The sequence below is a fragment of the Emydura macquarii genome, unplaced genomic scaffold (genome assembly GCF_026122565.2).
Source record: "Emydura macquarii macquarii isolate MOO-44397 ecotype Brisbane River unplaced genomic scaffold, CSIRO-AGI_Emac_v2 contig_587, whole genome shotgun sequence".
Taxonomy (NCBI): domain Eukaryota; kingdom Metazoa; phylum Chordata; order Testudines; family Chelidae; genus Emydura; species Emydura macquarii.
This window is the reverse complement of record NW_027130724.1, coordinates 15378520-15399203: the sequence shown is the minus strand read 5'-3', so window position 1 is coordinate 15399203 and position 20684 is coordinate 15378520. Positions and strand designations below refer to the sequence as shown.

The window sequence follows — 20684 nt, the reverse complement described above, 5'->3', positions numbered from 1 at the left end:
AGTCATAAGCAGGGCAAATTAAAGCAAACCAGGGCCTGGGCCCACCAAAATTTTGGGGCCCCCTCAAAGACATTATCTCCAGACTGATCCTACATATCCCCTCCAAGAGACTCTTCCTCCCATTCCAACCATCTCTTCCTCCACAGTCTTGAATCACCTTCTTCTTCCTCATTACCCTCCCTTGTCTTCTCAGCCCTTTTCCTCAGCTCCTTCTTTGGCCTCACCCGAAGTAGTCCCTCTCAGCCCCATCATTGTTAGGCCCACTCTCCTGAGCCTTGAAGCACTCTTCTCTTTCTCCACCTCCTCAAGACTCCTACATGGTTTCTTCCTCTCACTCACAAGGTTTCCCAACCATATTTCTCAGTTGCTTTTCATTTGGAGGGATGGCCTTCTATTTAGCAGAAAGCTTTCCTGTCTTACACTGAACTTATGGCGTCTCATTTCTCATTGTGAATTCTACACAGATAATGTTACTTTTGCTAACAGTTAATCTTACAGCATTTAAACTTCTTGCACTATAATTTTTGGGTTCCTCATTTGAGTCTGTCTTTCATTGTCTCCTGCATTTGGGCATCAGTCGGTTGAGAGTGTTTTGTATTGTCTTCCCTCCCCCTTCAACCCTGAGGCCCTATTCATGATCTTAAAGGTCTCCTTCTCAACATCTCTTATGAGCCCTAAAACACCCCTTCTCTTAAAACACAAGGCTCATCTTGTTTTTGATAATCCCTTTCTCCATCACAGCTCTGAGGCTTCTATTTTCCCAGTCATACTAGATTATAATATATTGTGAGTTGCCAGAGCTAAAATTAAGCTACTCTCCAGCAGAATACAGTAAGTATTTCTAGGCTTCATGGTTCACAAGTTGTTGGACTTTAAACCTATCACAGATGCAGGACTGAACATTGTATGTAGGCAATTGAGAATTAAGTAATATTTTGGAGAAAGAAGGAAACACTTTTGAGGTGTTCATAAGTTTAGAAAGGCAGAACTAATTGCCAAAATCTAAACTACTTTTCCAGCACTTTTTACACTCCTTGACTTAAGGTGAGTCATGTTTTATATTATTGAAGTACTCCCTTTTCCAAGTAGGTGAAGCTAAGAACAGCTTTCCCCTCTGACTGGTACATCTGGTTCCATTTTGCAAAGTAGAACTCTGAGATAAGAGATCCAGGACCTCAAAGCTGCACTGCAATAACTAAAAACCTTTATTTGCTGATAAATAAGGTGGAGAGTTCATCTACAAGTATAACAGCAATAGACACTCTTCAGCTTTTAGGACTAATGTAGCTCTCTGTAATAAAGATGTAAGCTAAGAATCAAAGCCACCCTAAGAACCCTTACTGTCTGCCTGGCAAATGCTTTGGCTGTACAGCCTAAGCATGTGCCTCTAAGACCAGCATCTGCAAACAGCCTGTCATGCAGAAAGGCTGAACAAATCAAACATTTTAATAATGTTTAATGTGGAATACAGTCAAGTTATCTGGACAAAAGAGAGATTACTCAAGAGTATAGGATATCCTCTGAATATATTTAAGCACTTTCTAAAAAGAAAAAGCAGGTTTCTGAGCCTCAGCCATTTCTGTCAAGTGTTCTTATTTTATACTTTCCTGAGATTCTGATTTAGCTGATGAAAACTGGTGTCACCCCTTTGAAGTCAATGAAGCTATGCTGCTTTGCAACATGGGAAGATCCAACTATATTTTTGGTATAAAGAGCAATCATCTACACTAGTACAAAAATAGAGCCTCAGAACTATGCTTTTAGAAATAGTATATTACATTATTGCTTGACCTACTGTAAGTATTGCATCTCATGCTACATATGCACACACACCCTTTAAATATGAAGGGTCTGTTAAATGGTATAGGCCCCGATCATACCACCTCATGGTATGGCACTGTAATCACCCTGCCTCAGCTCCTCCCTCTTGGTTCTCCAGTCAACTCAGAAAATAAAACACTTCCTTTTGTTACTTCTAGCCTCAAACTCTTCCTTCCTCTGAGCAAGGGAGCTCTACCAGTTACACTCTGCACCCTAGGCCTCTCAAGGGATATCCACACATATTTCCCACAAGTCTCTTCCTTGCACTGGTCAGTAGTCTCAAATTCCTTCTTCCCTTGGGGCAGGGTCTCCTCAGCCTTCCTTGTGGCTGTGCTTCAGACCAGGCAGCGGTGGCAGCAGCAGCAACATACCACTTTATAGATTAATTTACACTTATCCTACCTGACTGAGCTAAGTATTCTCCTTTATGAGCCCCAGCAGGTAGTCACCTGATTTAAACACCTGACCTCCATTCCCAACATAGTCTGGTATCTTTCCTCAGAACAACCTGTTCTTAAAGGTGCCATGCCTTGGAACAGGGTTGGCTAGCCCCAGGTGCCACTACCCTAAAAGGCCAGTCCACTCTATTGCAAGGTCCTATCCAGCATTCCTTGTGGACCAAAAAGTTTCACTTACATCAATAGAAGTTTTAAATGTACTATTTATGTGAGACAGTGGAGATGTATAAAGAATTAGATGGGTAATTACAAGTACCTGAGTAAGTAGGAAAAGATAGACCAGAGATGTCTTCAAGTCACCGGGGCCTGATGCATTCTAGAATACTCAAGGAGCTGACTGAGGCGATATCTGAGCCATTCGCAATTATCTTTGAAAAGTCATGGAAGATGGGAGAGATTCCAGAGGACTGGAAAAGGGAAAATATCAACCAATTTATAAAAAGGGGAATAAGGACAACCCAGGGAATTACAGACCAGTCAGTTTATCTGCATTATCCTGAAAGATAATGGAGCAAATAATTAAGCAATGAATTTGCAAACACCTAGAAGATAATAAGATGATAAGTAACAATCAGCACGGATTTGTCAAGAAAAAATTGTGTCAAATCAACCTACTAGCTTTCTTTGACAGGGTAACAAGCCTTGTGGATGGGGGAAAGCAGTAGATGTGGTACATCTTGACTTTAGTAAGGCTTTTGATACTGTCTGACATGACCTTCTCATAAAAAAACTAGGGAAATATAACCTAGATGGAGCTACTATAAGGTGGGTGCATAACTACTCTCTGAGAACAGTTTTCCAACCAGTTATTAGTTGTTCACAGTCAAGCTGGAAGGGCATATCGAGTGGGTTCCTGCAGGGATATGTTCTGGGTCTGGTTCTGTTCAATATCTTCATCAATGATTTAGATAATGGCATAGAGAATACACTTATAAAATTTGCAGATGATATCAAGCTGGGAGGGATTGCGAGTTCTTTGGAGGATAAGATTAAAATTCAAAATGATCTTGACAAACTGGAGAAATGGTTTGAAATAAATAGGATGAAATTCAATAAGGACGAATGCAAAGTACTCCACTTAGGAAGGAACAATAAGTTGCACACATACAAAATGGGAAATGAATGCCTAGGAAGGAGTACTGCCGAAAGGAATCTGGGGGTCATAGTGGATCTCAAGTTAAATATGAGTCAACTGTGTAACACTGTTGCAATAAAAGCAAACATCATTCTGGGATGTATTAGCAGGAGTGTTGTAAGCAAGACACAAGAAGTAATTCTTCCGCTCTACTCCTCACTGATTAGGCCTCAACTGGAGCATTGTGTCCAGTTCTGGAGTGCCACATTTCAGGAAAGAGGTGGACAAATCAGAGAAAGTCCAGAGATCAGCAACAAAAATGATTAAAGGTCTAGAAAACATGACCTACAAGGGAAGACTGAAAAAATTAGGTTTGTTTAGTCTGGAGAAGAAAATATTGACGGGGGGCATGATAACAGTTTTCAAGTACATAAAAGATTGTTACAAGGAAGTGGGAGAAAAATTATTCTTGTTAACCTCTGAGACTAGGACAAGAAGCAATGGGCTTAAATTGTAGCAAGGGCAGTTTAGATTGGACATTAGGAAAAATGTATTTACTGTCAGAGTAGTTAAGTACTGGAATAAATTGCCTAGGGAGGTTGCGGAATACCCATCACTGGATATTTTTAAGAGCAGGTTAGACAAACACCTGTCAGGAATAGTCTAGGTAATGCTTGGTTCTGCCTTGAGTGGAGAGGACTGGACTAGAAGGCCCCTCAAGGTCCCTTCCAGTCCTATGATTCTATGATGTCTGTGGTTTAGAAATATAGCATCTAAAAATGAAAAAAAGGAATCCTACAAAAAGTAGAAACATGGATACATTACTTTTGAGTGCAAAAAAATAGCGCAAGTTGTATGGACAAAATCAGAAAGGCTAAGGCACAAAATTAGTTACACCTAGCAAGGGATATAAAAGGCAATAAGAAGAGATTCTATAAATACACTAGGAGCAAGAGAAAGATGAAGGAAAATGTAGTCCCTCTACTTGGCGAGGAAGGAGAGCTAGTAACAGATGATGTCAAGAAGGCTGAGATGCGTAATGTCTATTTTGCTAAAAAGGCTAAAAGTGACCAGATGCTTAACACAATTAATACTAACAGCAAGGGATCACTTGATGAATACCTGTTTTATTCATTCCCTCTGAAGCATCTAGCATTGGCCACTGTCGGAAGACAAAACACTGGGCTGACCATTGGTCTGACCCAGTATGGTCCTTCTTATATTCTGATGTTCTAAGGGGGAAGGAACTCAAGCCAAAACAGGGAAAGGCCTGGTTAAAAAATATATAGCTAAGTTAGATGTATTCAACTTGGCAGGTTTTTTAAAGAACTAGCTGAATTAATCTCAGAACTGTTAGTGATTATCTTGAAGAACTCATGGAGGACAGATTACTGGCCTAATGAATAGGAGGGAAGCAGTAGGTGTGATACAGGCATACCTTGATTTTAGTTACTGGCCTAATGAATATGATGGAAGCAATAGATGTGATATATCATGATTTTAGTGACGCAGTCCCACATGACATTCTCATAAGCAAACTAGGGAAATGTAGTCTAGATAAAATTACTTTAAATTAGATTGGGGGCAAAACTGGTTGCAAGACTGTACTCACAGAGGGTTATCAGTGGTTCACCTTCAAACTGGGAGGGCATCTGCCCTGTCCAGTACTACTCAATATTTTCATTATTGACTTGGATAATGGAATGGAGAGTATGCTTATAAAATTTGCAGTTGACACCAAATTGGGAACGGTTGCAAGCATTTTGAAAGACTGGATTAGGACTCAAAATGACCTTGACAAATTGGAGAATTGGTCTGAAATCAACAAGATAAAATTCCATAATGATAATGCAAAGTACTCCACTTAGGAAGGAAAAATCAAAGAGAGAGACTACAAAATGAGGAATAGCCAGCTAGGTGGTAGTACTGCTGAAAATGATCTGGGTTTTATAGTGGATTACAAATTGAATATGAGTCACCATTAGGATGCACTTGTGAAAAAGGCTAATATCATTCTGAGATGTATCAACAGGAGTGTCATGTATAAGACATGAGAGGTAATAGTTCCACCCTACTTGAAATTGGTGAGGCCTCAGATGGAGTGCTATGTCCAGTTCTGGACTCCATATTTTAAGAAAGAAGTGAACAAACTGTAGGAAGTCCAGAGGAAAGCAATAAAATCATCAATGGTTTAGAAAATCTGACCTGTGAGGAAAGGTTAAAAAAAAATAGATCTGTTTAATTTTGAGAAGAGAAGACTGAGGGGAGACCTGATAGCTCTAAAATATGTTAAGGACTGCTATAAAGAGGAAAGGGTGATCAATTGTTGTCCATGTCCATTAAAGGTAGACAAGAAGTAATCATCTTATTTTCTGCAGCAAAGGGGATTTAGGTTAGATTTTAGGAAAAGCTTTCTAACTATAAGGATAGTTAAACTCTGGAATAGGTTTCCAAAGGAGATTCTGGAATCCCCAGCATTGGAGATTTTTAAGAACAGGGAGACAAACACTCGTCTCAGATGATCTAAGTTTACTTGGTCCTGCCTTAGTGCAGGAGGCTGGACTAGACAACTTCCCATCCTTTCATATCTATGATTCTATTGCATTTAGTTATTGTTGGATTCTGAGTTGGAAGAGTAAAAATATATTTGAATAATTATGTTAAAAAAAGAATAACCTTTAATGACGATTTCAACCCAATAAAGTATTAAATTATAAAACATACTTCCCTTCACCCTTTCCAGATACTAGAAAACCTCACCCTGATATTATGGAGGCTGCTAACAGGCACCTAGATTCTACTTCAATAGCACATACATACTAGTCCATTGGCAATGCCTTAGATAGACAGAAAGATAGCTAATTCTACCCCCATTATATTGTTCTGATTTCTGCTTTTGTGTAATCTGTCATCCATCTGAAAAGGCAGAACATGCAAACTCTCCTTCTGGCTGCCATTAATGTTATTCCATTCATAGATGTGAGATAAGGGGACACATGGAGTGGCAGTCATGGCCATCCATAGTCCAGCCTCTTCCCTCATCAACCAAGTGTATCACTCCCATAATAAACGTAGGAGCCAGATTCTTCATTCCAACTCTTTTATGTCATATAGCAACTGAAACCGAATTTTGTGAGTACCCCTGGTGTGAAGGGGCACTCTGGGTAGCCTCAGAGTTCTGTGCTGCCTTTCTTGTAGCCCCAAGTACAGGGTGTGGGCCAGGAGAAGGAGGTGAGTGTGACCTGAGAGCTCTTTGGAGCTGTTGCAGCCAAATGTAAGCTGTGAGGTTGCTGTAATCTTCACAAAGGGCAGGGTCGTTCTCCCCCATCCCACCCCACATGGCCCCAGAATACAGAACGATATTGTAAAGCCCCTTCTGCTCCTCTACTTCGTAGAGCTCAGGAGGAATGGAGAATTGGATTCCCTGCCTTAAACAGCTGTGTGCGTAATCAGCCCAGTCCTGATTCAGAATTCTCTTCTAAATTCAGGTATCCCTGGGGGCAGGAGCAGCACTGCACTGTAGCCAGGAATAATTTTAAATTCAGAGTTAATGTTTTCTTCAATAGACAGCAGGTGGCAGCAAGGTTTTAAAGATGTACCATGTTGTTAGAAGAAGAAAAATCCTTTAATTTGTGAGTTCTAATAACATTCTATGGAAAAGCTATATAATTTGTTTCTAACAGTCTTGCAGTGCAGTGAACATAAGTCATTCTTAATGGCCATTATGCACTGGTAATATGAGTTATTTCCTGCATTGCCAGAAGATAGTCCAATCAGATTGGGGCGAGATGATGTGACTTGTTGCTCCCAAATGCCATTGTTTCTGTAGGATTTAGTCTATTGTGCAAATATACTTTAGTCACTTTAATAAACACTTGATTTTTTTATTATTAAATAGATAATAATTACCTTTATAAAAATATTACTTGGAATACTAGCATGTGTGTGCATGTGCACAGATTGATTCTAAGAGTTCTGACTCCTAGCATAGGTGCTGGAACTAGAGGTACTGGGGGTGCTGTTGCACCCCAGACTTGAAGTAGTTCCATTAAATACAGGGTTTACAGTTCAGTTCAATGGCTCTCAGCACTCCCACTACACAAATCGTTCCAGCACTCCTGACTCTCAGGCCCTGCTTGAATCACTAGAAAGCCCTCTTTCCTCCTTATTTGAGTTGTTTGCCTGGATACATCCTTGTGTCTAGGGCCTCAAAGTGGGTGCTGAGATTAAAAAAAAGAGAAGGGGCAGTATGCCTAAAACAAATGCCATAAAAAAAGTCAAAAACTCACTTCATGAAATACATAATAATGTGCTGGTTATGGACAGCACCACTGGAAGGTGAAGGGATTTGGTGCCTTCTGTTCAAAAGCCACTGAACTCTTTTAACATTTCACTTCACACACAGGTGTTTCTTACACTAGGGTTGCCAGCAGTAGTGCCTCTACTTAACCCTCTTGCACTATAACTACAGAGCAGGACAGCAGTAATCACACATTAAGGACCCCTGCTTGGATTCAATCCCACGGTTTGGATTAGCGTCACCTCCTTTTGGTAGAGTTAATGTCCATCATTTCCAGTTATTAGCAAACCTTTTAGTTTAGAAAACAGATGAAGTAGCAGGACTAATGCTGCTGTGGGATACCATGGTCAAGAGCAAAATCTTTTCCACTGTAAAGATATTTTTATAAATAATTTTCAAGAAGCCAGGGGTCTCACATTTTCTCCATTGAAGTCAATGGAAGTTTTCTCATTAACAAGTAGGAACAGGCTCAGACCCCAGATTTGGTAGGGAGATTCATATTCAGTTCATCCTATCACCATTATCATTTTTTGTAAACTCTGCTACCCATACATAGGTAATAAGGGGGACATAATGATCGTATCCTGTTACACGTTTTTTATTTTATCAAAAGGGCAGCCTATGAATTTACATCTCATCCTATATAAGGAGCAGTGCATAGTTGCACTGCCCCAGGAGCAGCCTAGGAAAAGGAATGATGACTCAGAAAGCCACGGTTCCTTCATTGGCTCCTGGAGAATAATTGGCTTTACAGGGTACAGATTTCTTCCTCCCCTACCATGCTGGTTCAGCTCTGCTCCACCCAGTCCCTGGCCCTCTGCAGCCATAGGTGCAGTGGGGAGAGGGGATAGTGGCCCCTCAGAGCCTACTGTCTGCTTTCCCCCAGCACAAAGCAGCAACACAACTAGGCTATTTAAGAGGATAGTGAGAGAGCTCTGACAACCCCTTGTCCACCTGCATAGTAGTGTTAGGGAAGTTCCAAACGGATCTCAACTTAGTCTTAAATTGTCTAGGCACCATGGTAATTTCAGTTACAGTAAAACTATTATTAAAAAGATAATAACATTTATTTTATTAGCCTCTGAGCCAGCATATAAACTAACAGATAAAGTCCCTCTTGTTTGTTCTCTTCTTCCCTGTTATACTATCAGTCGTCAAAAACTAAGCCACCTGTTGTTTGCCATCTTGGGAAAACACTAAAGAAAAAACTCCCACTTTTTAAATACAATTGCTAAACAATGATACACATATTGCAAACTGGCAGATGTGGGAAGCAATAATGAATTTGCAAAATGCAGTGAAAATGGGGGAGAAGTATTCACATTTCAAACATAGTTGGTGACGTTTCTGGAGCTTTGTTGTGAAACGTGTGAAAAAAAAGCCAAGCAGTTCTGCCAGTATCAAATCATGAGCATTATCTTGTTTTACACTAGCAGCATTTCTTTATAAACTGTTCAAAACTCTTGACACTCTCATAGTGTTATCGGATGAAGCAGAGTGTATTAAAAGGTCCTTTACATAACAAAGGTCTTCACCTCATGAACAAACTATGTTATTTTCCCTCACTGCAGGATATATGACCCTGTTCCAAGGAGCTAAGTGCTTAAAAGTTTAAAACTTCAAAGCTGAAACAAATTATTTGGTGAAATAAATAGTTCTTGAAACATATTTGAGTAATAAAAGCAACCTGTAAACCCTTTGAACACAGTAAACAAAGTCCATTTAGACTTAATTGTTTTTTGTTATTAGGTGCACTCATCCTGGTTGGAATTTATTTTTCTCTTGGTGCATGTATGCTCTGCACTACTTAACTATGATGTTAGATAATACAAAATGGTGTATTGACCACACAAGGAAAATATTTGGATAGTTGTCTGGAGTTGCCATTATAGGCTTTAATTATGATCTTTGGTCTCTTGGGTACTGAATGAGCCAGAAAATTCTACATATGTGCCAAAATATTCATTAGTATTCCCTTCTCTGTCATTGTGCTTGAAGAAAAAGTTATTTCTGGCATCATGTTACAGTTCTTATTAGTAGAGACTTAGATGCTTCACAGATTTTTGTGATCATCAGTTTGAGAATACACTGCTGGATATAACTTACATATACAGGTGCTTTAATAATCATCTGGTAAAAGTAAAAACACTTGTTTGATTTCCTTCTATTATATGTGAACTATAAATACCTTTTAGCCCTCCAGGTGATGTAGCTGCTAGAACTACATTTATATGCTACCCTACTAGAGAGAGAAATATAACTGCTAGCTTCTCTGGCAGGGTAGAAGTGATGCTCTGAGTTTTTATGGGGAAGGCACTGGGATATTGTCATTTTGCAGGTCCATAAAGCAGTAATAATGCAGTCTCAAATTTTTTCTTTGGTGAAATAAATGTATTTAGGTAATAAAAACAAGCTAGAACAATTTGATTTTCTTTGTCTTTGGCATATTACCCTGTCTAGGGTAGCCAGAGAGCATACTGAATGTAATAGCTCTGAAAGGAGATCCCATGAATGAAAGCAGAAATCTCCTGACACATCACCGCTCAAACTTTGTTCAGAAAGGTGATCACTTTTTGGGCATACATTCTTGGACTGGCTGGTGGACAGGATGAGCTCATATTCCAATACACCATTCTATCACAAAAATCATTTTGAACTTCAACCCTGGTCTATATGGAACTTGTAACAGTGTTTTAAGCTGCCTCTGCAGTGCTGGCCTACCAGGCTCCAAACTGTCCCTTGACATTGATACTTTAATTTTAATTGAGGCCCCATGTAAACAGCTGCTGCTGATTTTGGAGACGTGATGACAGTTTCACTTGTCACCTTTCACGCTGGACCACATGCTACCCTTGATATGCGCACACAACTCTTATTCAGTTTCTAGCACCTTAGGTACCATCTCACCTTCTTGGGGCAGATGGTTTGGGAGCAAATCAGAGCCTGTGACTTGTACCGGAAGATCTGGGTTGTGTGTTTGCCTCTGCAGTCTACGGATTTATAATACTCTCATTACTGATCTGTAGGAAGGTTACAGAATTGGTTTCCTAGACAGAGCTTTAAAGACTTTGTATTTCTCTGAGCTTTTGGCCTAGCCTGTGGATCAGGTTAAGTTTATCTGCTTGGTTTTAATTTTATTTGTACTTGATATTTTAATGTATAGCCTGTAATTATGCCTAGAATGTCCATAGTGAAGAGGTGACTTGACAGTAAGCAGCCAGTCATGCTCTCTGCATCAACAGGCAGAAGGGACCCTAATTGGGTTGATCTCGCCAAGGGAGGGATGCAAAAAAATAGGGAATGGAGGAATGCTACCTTCACAGCTTCATCCCCTGAAAAACCACTCCATGTGATATTTTGGAAGATGGATCCTGGGGCAGAAGGAAAATAAATTGCTACTGCCCCTGACATTTTCATCCACCCTTGCCCCAAAAGCAACAGAGAGCTGCACCATCCTCTCGAGTTCTTTGCATGCAACTTTGTCTCACCACTTCCCCTAACCCTCAGAGGGGGTTAGTATGTTGAGGATCTAACTAGGGCTGCAGCTCCCCTTCCTTGCAAATCTCTAAAATCTGTGGAGTTAGAAAGCTGCACTCTGCCCCTTCCACACATGCACCCCACATCCTTCCCACCTGAGAGGATAATCAATTGGGAACTCTAGAACGTGATTGTTATGGATGACAGGCCCCTCCATCCCATCCCATAAAATGAAATATTCTAATCCATGATTAATATATATGGCAGACATCAGCTGCCCTTAACATGACATTTCCTTCCCTCTGTCCCCTAAAATTAATTCCATGGCCTCAAGGAGGTTTACAGAAGAGATCTATTCACTTCAGGAGCCCAAACTACACTGGCTGGAGATGGGGAGCCAATCTTACTACTCAGTTTTAATATTTATATGATAGTACTGCCTACATGCTTCAATCAGTTCATGGACCCTGATGCTAGGGACTGAACAAAGTCATGTAGTAATCTCTAGCAAAGGCCCTTCCCAACATCTTCTGGCATGTAGGGCTCAGCGATGTTTCTCTTTATACATAATAGACCCCCTTCTTTTAAAAAACTAATAGGGAGGAAAAACAGATTTTTTTACTTTTCTTTAATTCCTGTTCAACCTTTATTGAACACAGACTGCAGTACTGTCCTGCTACTCAGAGCGGGGTTTGCTGCTCCCTCCATCTGCAGCAGATGGCACTCTTGATCCTTTTAACTTGAAACCTATTTATTAAACTCCTAGGAGATCAAGAAAGCGCCACCCAGCACCAGTTTGATGGCTTCGGTCATGCCCAAGTCGGCTATAGATCTTGCAGGCCTCATCTTTAGTATTTCCCTACAGAAAAAAAAAGTATGCTCTTTTAAACAAGGGACTGGTTTTTGGCAACAGATACAGGGGGGGGAAACACAGTAAAGAAGGTAGCTGGAATGTGCATGCTGTAGATTATTATCCATTAAAGCAAACATCAAACCTGCAACCTGCTATAGCCTAACCTTACAAGTTTGGGGTCACCCAGGGTGCACAGTTGTGTAACTGCAGAGAGTGTCTTCCATAAATTATTGCTCCCACAGAAAGAGAATATGAGCAATATCCTAGCCCTTCTGAAGTTAGTATGAATTATTCAGTTGACGTGAGTGCGCCAGGATTTCATCCTTTGTATTTTCTTTCTTTAAAACAAACAAACAAGTAAGGCATTATAGACTGCAGAAGCCAGCCTTATTTCAAGATCTTGATATCTGTAATTGTTTTTTACAGCAGCTACTTGTAGTTGGCAGCCACCAGCTGAAATTTGCATGTGAGACAACTCATTTCTGTGGAAAATGGAAGCCTGATAAGCATTTAAGGGACAATGTTTTAAGTATGTGCTTGAAAATCTTATTTTCACCCATCCTATCTCCATTTTCCACACAATCTGGATCAGAAAGGCCAACAGCAGGAACGGGAAAACTCTCTCTTGTAAGTTTTACTTGCCACCTGTTGCTAAATATATGTAAGTGCCACTTTGTAAAAATCAAAACCTCAGCCAAAAACTAACAGTATAAAACCCACACAGCACTAGACTATGGGAGTCTTAACACTAAAGGCATCTATGAAATATGCCTACAAAACTTGTGGGTGTACAAATCAACCCTGGCACATGCAGCTGATGGACACAACTGCAAGTTTTGTTTAAACAACTGGAGACCCCTTGTAGAGGTAGCTCTGGTAAAGGAGGCACTAATTGTTTCAATTTATTTTTCCTTTAAAAATGATTCCTCATTTCAAGTCTATAAGCAAGGATATGGTTCAAGTAGTGGGGTTCCACCTTCTTGGTGGTTGAATATTCAATCCGTGTCTGAGTTGATCTTTAGAGCATGGGTAATGGACACCGTTAGATGGTGCTGTAGCTCCATTAATAAACTCCATAGTCTCTCGAATTTATTTTCTGGTCCGTGGTTTTTGGAAGTTTTAAGTAACATTAAGCTGTCCTGCCCACATTGATCCGGACAGCATCTAATTTTAACCTGAACTGTGGCCCAGGAAATCCTTCACCATAAGTAACCTTGTAAACTTCCATGACCAGTTTTTGGAACAAGTTCCCTCAATAAATCTATTACTTTGTTGTGCAATGTTGGAAGTTTGCAGTTGTTTCTCTGATTAATTATGGCAAAAATAAACTTGCACGATCAATCCAGCCCCTGACACATTTCAGCCCGAGTTGAAACATGTGCTTAGGAAAGGCCTTGGAGCCTTCTAAATAGCCCTGCTCCGCGATTTGAAAGCGGGGGTTGTGCTTTTATAATGTTTACTTGCTAAAGGCTTTTGGTCCCTGCGTTGGCTGTTAACAAATTGCCTGTGATTAATGGCTTGATAGCCCTGTTATTGCACTGCCGTGCCAAGTTAGTTACGATAGGAGAGAATAGGGTCAGAAATTACTAATTTTGATCTTGTCCACCCTCTCCAGAGACACCATAACAGCACTGTTTTATGTAATAGTGTTTATTTTATTTCACACGTTACCCATGGAGAATAGCGGATAAATTCTCTACATCTGTCACCAGTCCGGAATGTAGGATAAAAGAGACTCAGAGAAAGTTAAACACCAAGATTTTACATTCACGCGATGAAAAATAGAGGGGATACACTGCTTTTAAAATGCCCTTATGCAAAATATATAACGTATAAAAATAACTCTTTTCCAAGATGCAAAAAGGACGGGAAACAGTAACAACTTAAATATTGATATTTATCTTATTATACACACACAGCACTTATAATTAAACCACATACAATTGCACTTTTCCTCTCGATTACATTCAAGTATAAGGCAGTCCCCGCAGGGACTAGTGAGTGTCCGATTCCCTGCCGGGTGCAGACAATGCAGAGGGTGCTTCGCTTCCCCCCCATCCCACCCCACCTCAGTGGCCGGGGGCAGGCAGGAAGAATAAGTCCCCGTATGTCCGAGATCCAGGGTTCACAACTTCACTTGTTGGCAGCCTCGTGTGATGGGACACCAGAGGGAAGGGGGGCCAGATTCGACACTGAGGGAGGCCAGCTGTGAGCTCTCCCCTTGTGCGCTCCAGCCCCTCGCCGCCCCACACAGCCCCTTCCTACCGGCGCTGAGCAGCTGGCGGGCCCGGCCCGGCCGGTGCCTCTGGGGGGCCGGCAGCTGCCGGAGCCCCAAGTCTCTGGGTTCAGGCCAAGCGGGTGCGCGTCCTGCTCCCCCGCCCCGGAGCGATTCTCTCCGCTGCTCGCAGCTTTTGCTCGGTCTCCGCGGCTGCTCGGCCCCACGAGCTCCCTGATGCTGCAGCGCCGGGGGAAGCCGCCCTCCGAGGCGGCGCCAGCGCGGTGCTTGCCTGCTCAGCGGCAGCTCTAAGTCCTGAGCGAGCGGGCGCGGAGCTGCGCCTGCAGCCGCCCGGGCTGGCCTGGGACTGCGGCGCTCCTGCTGTCCGAGGGGCTGGAGCGCAGGGCGAGCCGCTGGGAGCGCGTCCGGCGAGGGTCTGGCACCGAGCGCCGCCTGCGGCCGTATCCCTGGGGGCTGATCTTGCTTATGGGGGCGGCGTCGTCCTTGTCCTTGTCCGTCAGCTGGTAGATCTGGTGGGCCAGCTGCTGGATCGTGCAGGTCCCGAACCTGCAGCCCAGCCGCCGGGCCTGGAGGTGGGGGAAGCTGTTAATGCTCTGGCGGTAGCGCTTCACGCGGATGCGGGCATCCTCCGGGTGGCTGCAAGACACAGGGGAGAGGAAGCGGACGTGAGAGAGGAGCAATGGTGCTGCAGAGCAACGGGACCTTCCTGGAGGAGGAAGAGGGCTGGGGAACGCCAGGACTTAGCAGTGCGGGCCGGGAAAGGGGAGAGTACCCAGGATAAACACCGGCCATGGAGGAAAGGCTATAGCCCAAAGCTACCAGGCTGTCGGAGGAGGTGAGGGTGACCTCGCCATCTGACGGGGGCTGTTACTATTTCTGTGTATCCGGGGCTCAAGTTCCATTTGGAAAGCCAAATATAAATGGGAACTGGCTGGTTGGTCTCCCGCCAGCTAAAATGTGGGAGGCCGGAGACAGTTCCCAAGAGCTTTTACAGTCCACAGAGGACCTGTCCCCGGCTGGGGAAATCGAGGGTTCAAGCAGCCCAAACAAGGGAGACGGAAATCTTCCCACCGGCTTGCGCAAGTGCCGGCGCTACGTGTGTGACCGTGAAGTTACCTGGGATGCGAGACTCGGGGATCCTCCTTCACGTCCTGGGACCGTATGAGAGGCTGCACGTCCGCAGCCGCCACTTGCCCGCTGAACGTGCTGGGAGGTTTCGCGTCCCGCCTGACCCGGCTCTCGGCCCATTTGGTCCATCTGCAAGGCGCAGCAAAGGGAGGGAAGAAGGAAGGGGCTGTTAGCGCGAGCCCACAGTGCAGGAGCCAAACCAAACACAGGCGAGGGGCTGTAGCCAGCTTTCCCAAAGGGATGCTGTAGGGTTCAGGCACCCGGCTATCCCCCAGGTTGTTAAGAGCGTCTGGTCTAGGACGGAGTCCGGGCTCGGGCTTTTAAGCCCTTTCTAAGAGTTCATCATCTCAACCTCGGCAGAGAAGCCCATTTGGATACTCACTTTCTTTTGAATTCTGAAGTTGCGTCCAGCCTGGCAGCGTCCACCCCAAGGACGGTCAGGGACCCGAGACAGAGGAGGGCTAGGTGAACCAGTTTCATTCTGGCTGAAACCCTGCTGGAGGAAGGCGAGAAGAAATGTCACCGTGGGCATGTTTAACATAGATGTTGTATTCGGTTACAGTGAACTCTGCGCCTCGGGATGGTCCCCAGCCACTGGGGACTTTGTGTGTGTGCTAAGCGAAGCGCTAATATTGACTTAACAATTTATCGCAGAGTAAATAAGAGAGCCTCCAAAGTTTGCTTTTGCCAAACATGTTACTTGCTTGCATGGCTGAAGGCTACAATTGTTGTCAAAACACCCCCAGTGGGTTGAATGAGGATTTAATTAACTCGCGCGATTAGAAAAAAGCTTGCTACTGAGCTCGGGTTTTAAAAGCATGCAATGGATTCCCTTACCAGCCTACAGACTGCATTTGCTTTTAACCCTTGACAGCGCAGCTCTCTGACCTCGCATAGAAAAAACTACTCTGGGTTTACACTGTGAGCTGCAACGGATACCAAGAGCCAGTGCAAACTCAGCGGCATAACTTCATGCGTTTAAAAAAAACCAAACCAGATTTGGTAACGACTCCCCCCACCACCTGACTGCTCTCTTTAAAAGGTCCGTACCTGGTAATGATGATAATCCACTGAGAAAAATCTTTTTAGAATACCGATCCCAAGTAGCAGTTTCCGTCGGAGTCGCTCTGCCACGAGAAACCCTTCTCCGTGTCACTGAGGTAACAACCACTGGCTGTCCTGCCTTCCACTTCACACTTTTATAGAGCAGCGCCGCAGGGAAGGGGGAGGAGCTTCGTAGACTGGTCTGACATTGTCTGCCCTCCAGCCCCGCCTGCCCGGTGCATGTCTAGCATTAATCATACCGCTGTAAGGAGCGTGAATTGGGGGCAACCAATACTAGGGCAAAAGTAAGAAGATTAGCGAAAAATATCCCGTACAAGGCTCGCTGGCGTTGTGCTAATTATAAATTGGAATTTTTAAGTGTGGGTTCTTAGTCACTGCATGCTGCAACGTTCATTACAACTTCCAATATCTGCTGAATTGATAATTCTCTACTATACTCGGAGCACTCAATACCTCTGACCTATATAGATACAGTATACAATATATAGTTCCCATCATAGATATAAACAGTATAGATAGACATTAATAGATGTATTGTAGCTAGACCTGATGATCACTTTCAAAATCCATACAAGTGCAGCAAGGCAAAACTTTTACAAGCATTTATATTTGGAAAAGATGAAGTACAATGGATAATTTTAATAAAGAACAGGCTCTGTTACATAAGTAAAGAGACATTCCTATTTATTATACACTCTAGAGCGTTTTTGTCTGTTGTTGATCGTTTTAAAGTAAGCTGACGTTTAGATATTGTTAAAGTGTAGAAACTGGATTCAGACTCCCGAGACATTTAATTCACAGTCCTGCTAAGAGAAAAATTATTTAGGAAATCAGGTGTGTGATGCTGTCTTTTTTGGTAACTAGTGGCGTGTATCACTCTTGGAAAGGTATGTAGATGAACATGATAGAGACTTTCCTTTGGCTGCACAGCTGACTCATTCTAACGTGATCCCTCCCTCGCCAGCAGCATCCAGAAGCATTCATGTCTCATGGCAACCGCAGCGTACACACCTCCTTTTGGGATAGATAGATTACTAGGTTGCTAGATGACAGTAAGGTGATTAGGGTGTGTTGGGGGCGTTGTAGGTGAATTACAGAGACATTTTCCCGTTTAACTATTTTCCATCAAATTGCTGCTGTCGGGGAGGCAGACAGGGCGCTCACTTCGAAACACACTTTAGGTTTCTCCAGAAAAAGTAGGAAGTTTCCAAATTGGGATTTTAATACAACTTCAGGTCTTAATTCTACAAATCCTTAGGAATCTGGTGAGCTTTATTCAGTAGTTCCATTTCCTTTCATACAAACTGTTTCCCAAAACAAAGTTAATAATAATGCAGTGACTGTTAAAGGATCAGCAGAGGGAGGGAACAATTAAGAAGTAGATGAGGGAGAAAAGGAATTAAATCAACATATCACTAATATATAATTTTTTAAAATCACTCTTTCAAGAGTTTTATTTTATAGACAAAATCAATAATAAACAGCTAACAAATTAACATACTTTCAAATGGTCTTTTATGTAACTAAAACTCAAGTGACTCCTAGCCATCTGTTTAAAACCTTCCTTAACCAGCAAAAATGCATGATATTGACCCTACTTTTTCTCAGAAGGCAGGATTTAATGTAATGGGTATTGCTTTCCTTTCATATTATTATTTTATAATCTTCTGCATTTCCAGTAAGATGACACATTTCCTCAAATGTGGAAAATCCCCAATTAAAATCCCTAATTAAAAATTATTGGCCAAAGGAGAAATTGCATTCTTTATACTTTTAGAAAATATGATACAGGAAGAGTCCTACACTGACTTAAGATTTGTAATAAACCACTCACTACTTTTTGTCATTCAGCAGTGTCATGCTTAAAAGTTTGTTCATTACAAATACCATTTCAATTATTCAATCATTTTAACCTAACATGGGATTGAAATTTGGCACTGAAGGTATCAACTAGTGTTGATTTTGTGAAAAGGGCTGTGACAGGGAAAGCTGATTTTAGGTCTAACATGAAAACATTGCTTTCTGAATTCAGATGCTTGTTGTTCTAGCTAAGCATATACACACAGAGAGTTTAAAAATGAGGTCTAAGCACTGAGTTTGTACATAGCGGTAATAGTGCCTCTTTTATTTTGAAAATTATATCTTAAACAGACAAGTTATTTACACTTAAAAAAACAAACACAGAAATTTCCTTGTTAAGTATTATTCATAATATATTTTGATGCAATATAATTAAATATAATGGAAAATATTTCTCCTATGAGATGTCCATTCTCCCATAGATACTAACTCTCATTAATTGGGAAACTTGGTGGTCTGGAGGAAGGAGTGCTAGGCTAAATGTTATGAAGTATGTAGTTTTAATCTGTTACTGACTTGCTGTTGACCTTGGGCAAGTAACTTCAACCTCTCTGTATCTCAGTTTTCCCATATGTAAAATTGGATTAACAATATGTAACTTCTTTGCAGGAAGATAGTGAGGATTAGTTAGTGTTTGTACAGCACTTTGAATAGGTAAAGTGCTAAGTATTATTACTCTCATAAGAGTTTCTCTGAAATCTCTATGCATCAATGGGAAAATAGGCTTTGGGCCAAATTCCATATGACTTATGCAAGAAAATCTTTTCTTAAAGTCAGTGGGAAATTTTCTTGTGCAAGAAGTACAGAATTTAGCCCTTAAGTATGAACTGGTATTAATTTAATGAAATTTATATGCAATTTACTTTGTAATACTGAAGTTGGACTTAAAGATATGATTGTAAGCATTCTACAAGATGTAGTGTGTAAAATCCCAGTCAAAGTCGAAGTGTAGAACTCTTGCTTTTAGTTTTATTGCTTTTCAGTTAATCTGGGCCAACATATTCAAAAGTGACTAGTGAGACTAGGTGCCTTGATTTTTTGGGTGCCCAAAAAGAGAGGCTTTAAAGGTGTCTGATTTTGAGAAAGAGGTGAGCACCTACAAAATGAGGCACCCAAAAATCCCTAGAAACATTTGAAAATCTAGGCTATGGGACCAGTCAAATCCAATTTTGAATTTTCCATCTACAACATATAAGTTCACCCAATGTTCTGAGAGCCCTTTTTAATAGCCAGGCAGAACAGGATGAGTTCCTTTCCCTCCCAGGTAGGAAATATGATCTTGTTGAGGTATTGGACAGGGATTCAGGAAATTTAGTTTCATTTCTCCAGTTTACCATATACTTTCTCTTTGACCTTAGGCAAGTCACTGATCTATCTGTGCCCCTGTCCTCATTTGTAAAATGGGGGATATTATTACTAGATGATCCATTAATGTACAGAGAATAACTCCATAAATATTTAGGAGATGGTCAGATACTATGATGATGGTTCAAAGTGAGTTAAAGTTAAGAAGTGCTTTTTCTTTTGCATGACTGTTTTTAATCCATGCCACCCTGTTCTGTGATCTCAGTAGATTTTACAAACTAATTAAGGGTTAGCTATGTCTGTTTGGATGGAAGAGGCAGGAATGGTGAAGTATTGTTGGTAGCAGTGCTGGTGATACAGCAGGTGTATTTTTTCTCCTAAGTGCATACTGAATTAATACTCCAGCAACATCCTGTATAACATTGCCCTACTAAAGATGCTCTCTCAAATAAGATGCAAAAGTAGAGGTCCTGAGATTTGTTATGATAAAATAATTCCACATGGTACCTTTTGTAGAGTAGAGATGTTAATCTTAAACTTCAGGTCAAATTCCAAATGAGGTAATTACCTTCTGCCTATATGAACTCCCCCTGAAGATTCAGTTGTACACAACATTATTCAGTCCCTGCTGAAAACTTCTCTGTACTCTTGCTGTGTACGGTCAAACAGTTGGTGTGTTTCACCCTACTGGTGACTTCATAGAACCCTATCTGTAATCCACCTCACAGAGATGCTGTGTGGTTTAATTAATAAATGCATACCTTTTTGCTATTTCAGAAATGCTTTTCATCCAATGATCTCAAAGTAGTAAAATTATAGTGTTTTAAAGACTTTTTACCTCTACATTTTCAAAGCAACGCTCTTGGTTTCAGTCATTAAGGTTCATGAGAACCATGCTACTAAAATCCTGCACATCACTTTAAAAATGTAGCCCTTAAATTATTCTAGCTATTCTGTGGCTCAGGAGGAACCAAAATAATCTAAACAAAACCCCATACAGCTCCTCTTTTTCTCTAAAAAGATATGCAATGTTTTAGATGTATGTTATGCTCTTGTCTTTTCTACTTCTTACACTGAATTTTAGTAAGCCTAAATTTTGCTACTTT

General features: G+C 41.6%; 1 protein-coding gene across 2 annotated transcripts; it reads right to left on the bottom strand.

Annotated features, from left to right (window-relative positions):
- Nucleotides 1–13618: 13618 nt before the first annotated feature.
- ADM (adrenomedullin) lies at nucleotides 13619–16535 on the bottom strand. Of its 2 annotated transcripts, none has more exons than XM_067540779.1 (4): nucleotides 16399–16535; nucleotides 15731–15844; nucleotides 15337–15477; nucleotides 13619–14856 (listed from the first exon to the last, which is right to left on the bottom strand). In XM_067540779.1, the coding sequence occupies exons 2-4, from the start codon at nucleotides 15826–15828 to the stop codon at nucleotides 14508–14510; spliced, it is 588 nt and encodes a 195-aa protein (XP_067396880.1). In that variant the 5' UTR covers nucleotides 15829–15844; nucleotides 16399–16535; the 3' UTR covers nucleotides 13619–14507. The 2 variants fall into 2 exon arrangements, with proteins under 2 accessions (XP_067396880.1, XP_067396881.1); XM_067540780.1 differs by having other exon boundaries at nucleotides 15731–15841; nucleotides 16399–16530.
- Between the last annotated feature and the right edge of the window lie 4149 nt (nucleotides 16536–20684).

Excerpts from the sequence above, each read along its gene's own strand:
- ADM (XM_067540779.1), bottom strand. The coding sequence starts at position 15,828 with ATGAAACTGGTTCACCTAGCCCTCCTCTGTCTCGGGTCCCTGACCGTC. Across the intron at positions 15,478-15,730 it reads ACTTCAGAATTCAAAAGAAA|ATGGACCAAATGGGCCGAGA; the intron begins GTGAGTATCCAA and ends TGCGCCTTGCAG. Across the intron at positions 14,857-15,336 it reads CCCCGAGTCTCGCATCCCAG|CCACCCGGAGGATGCCCGCA; the intron begins GTAACTTCACGG and ends TGTGTCTTGCAG.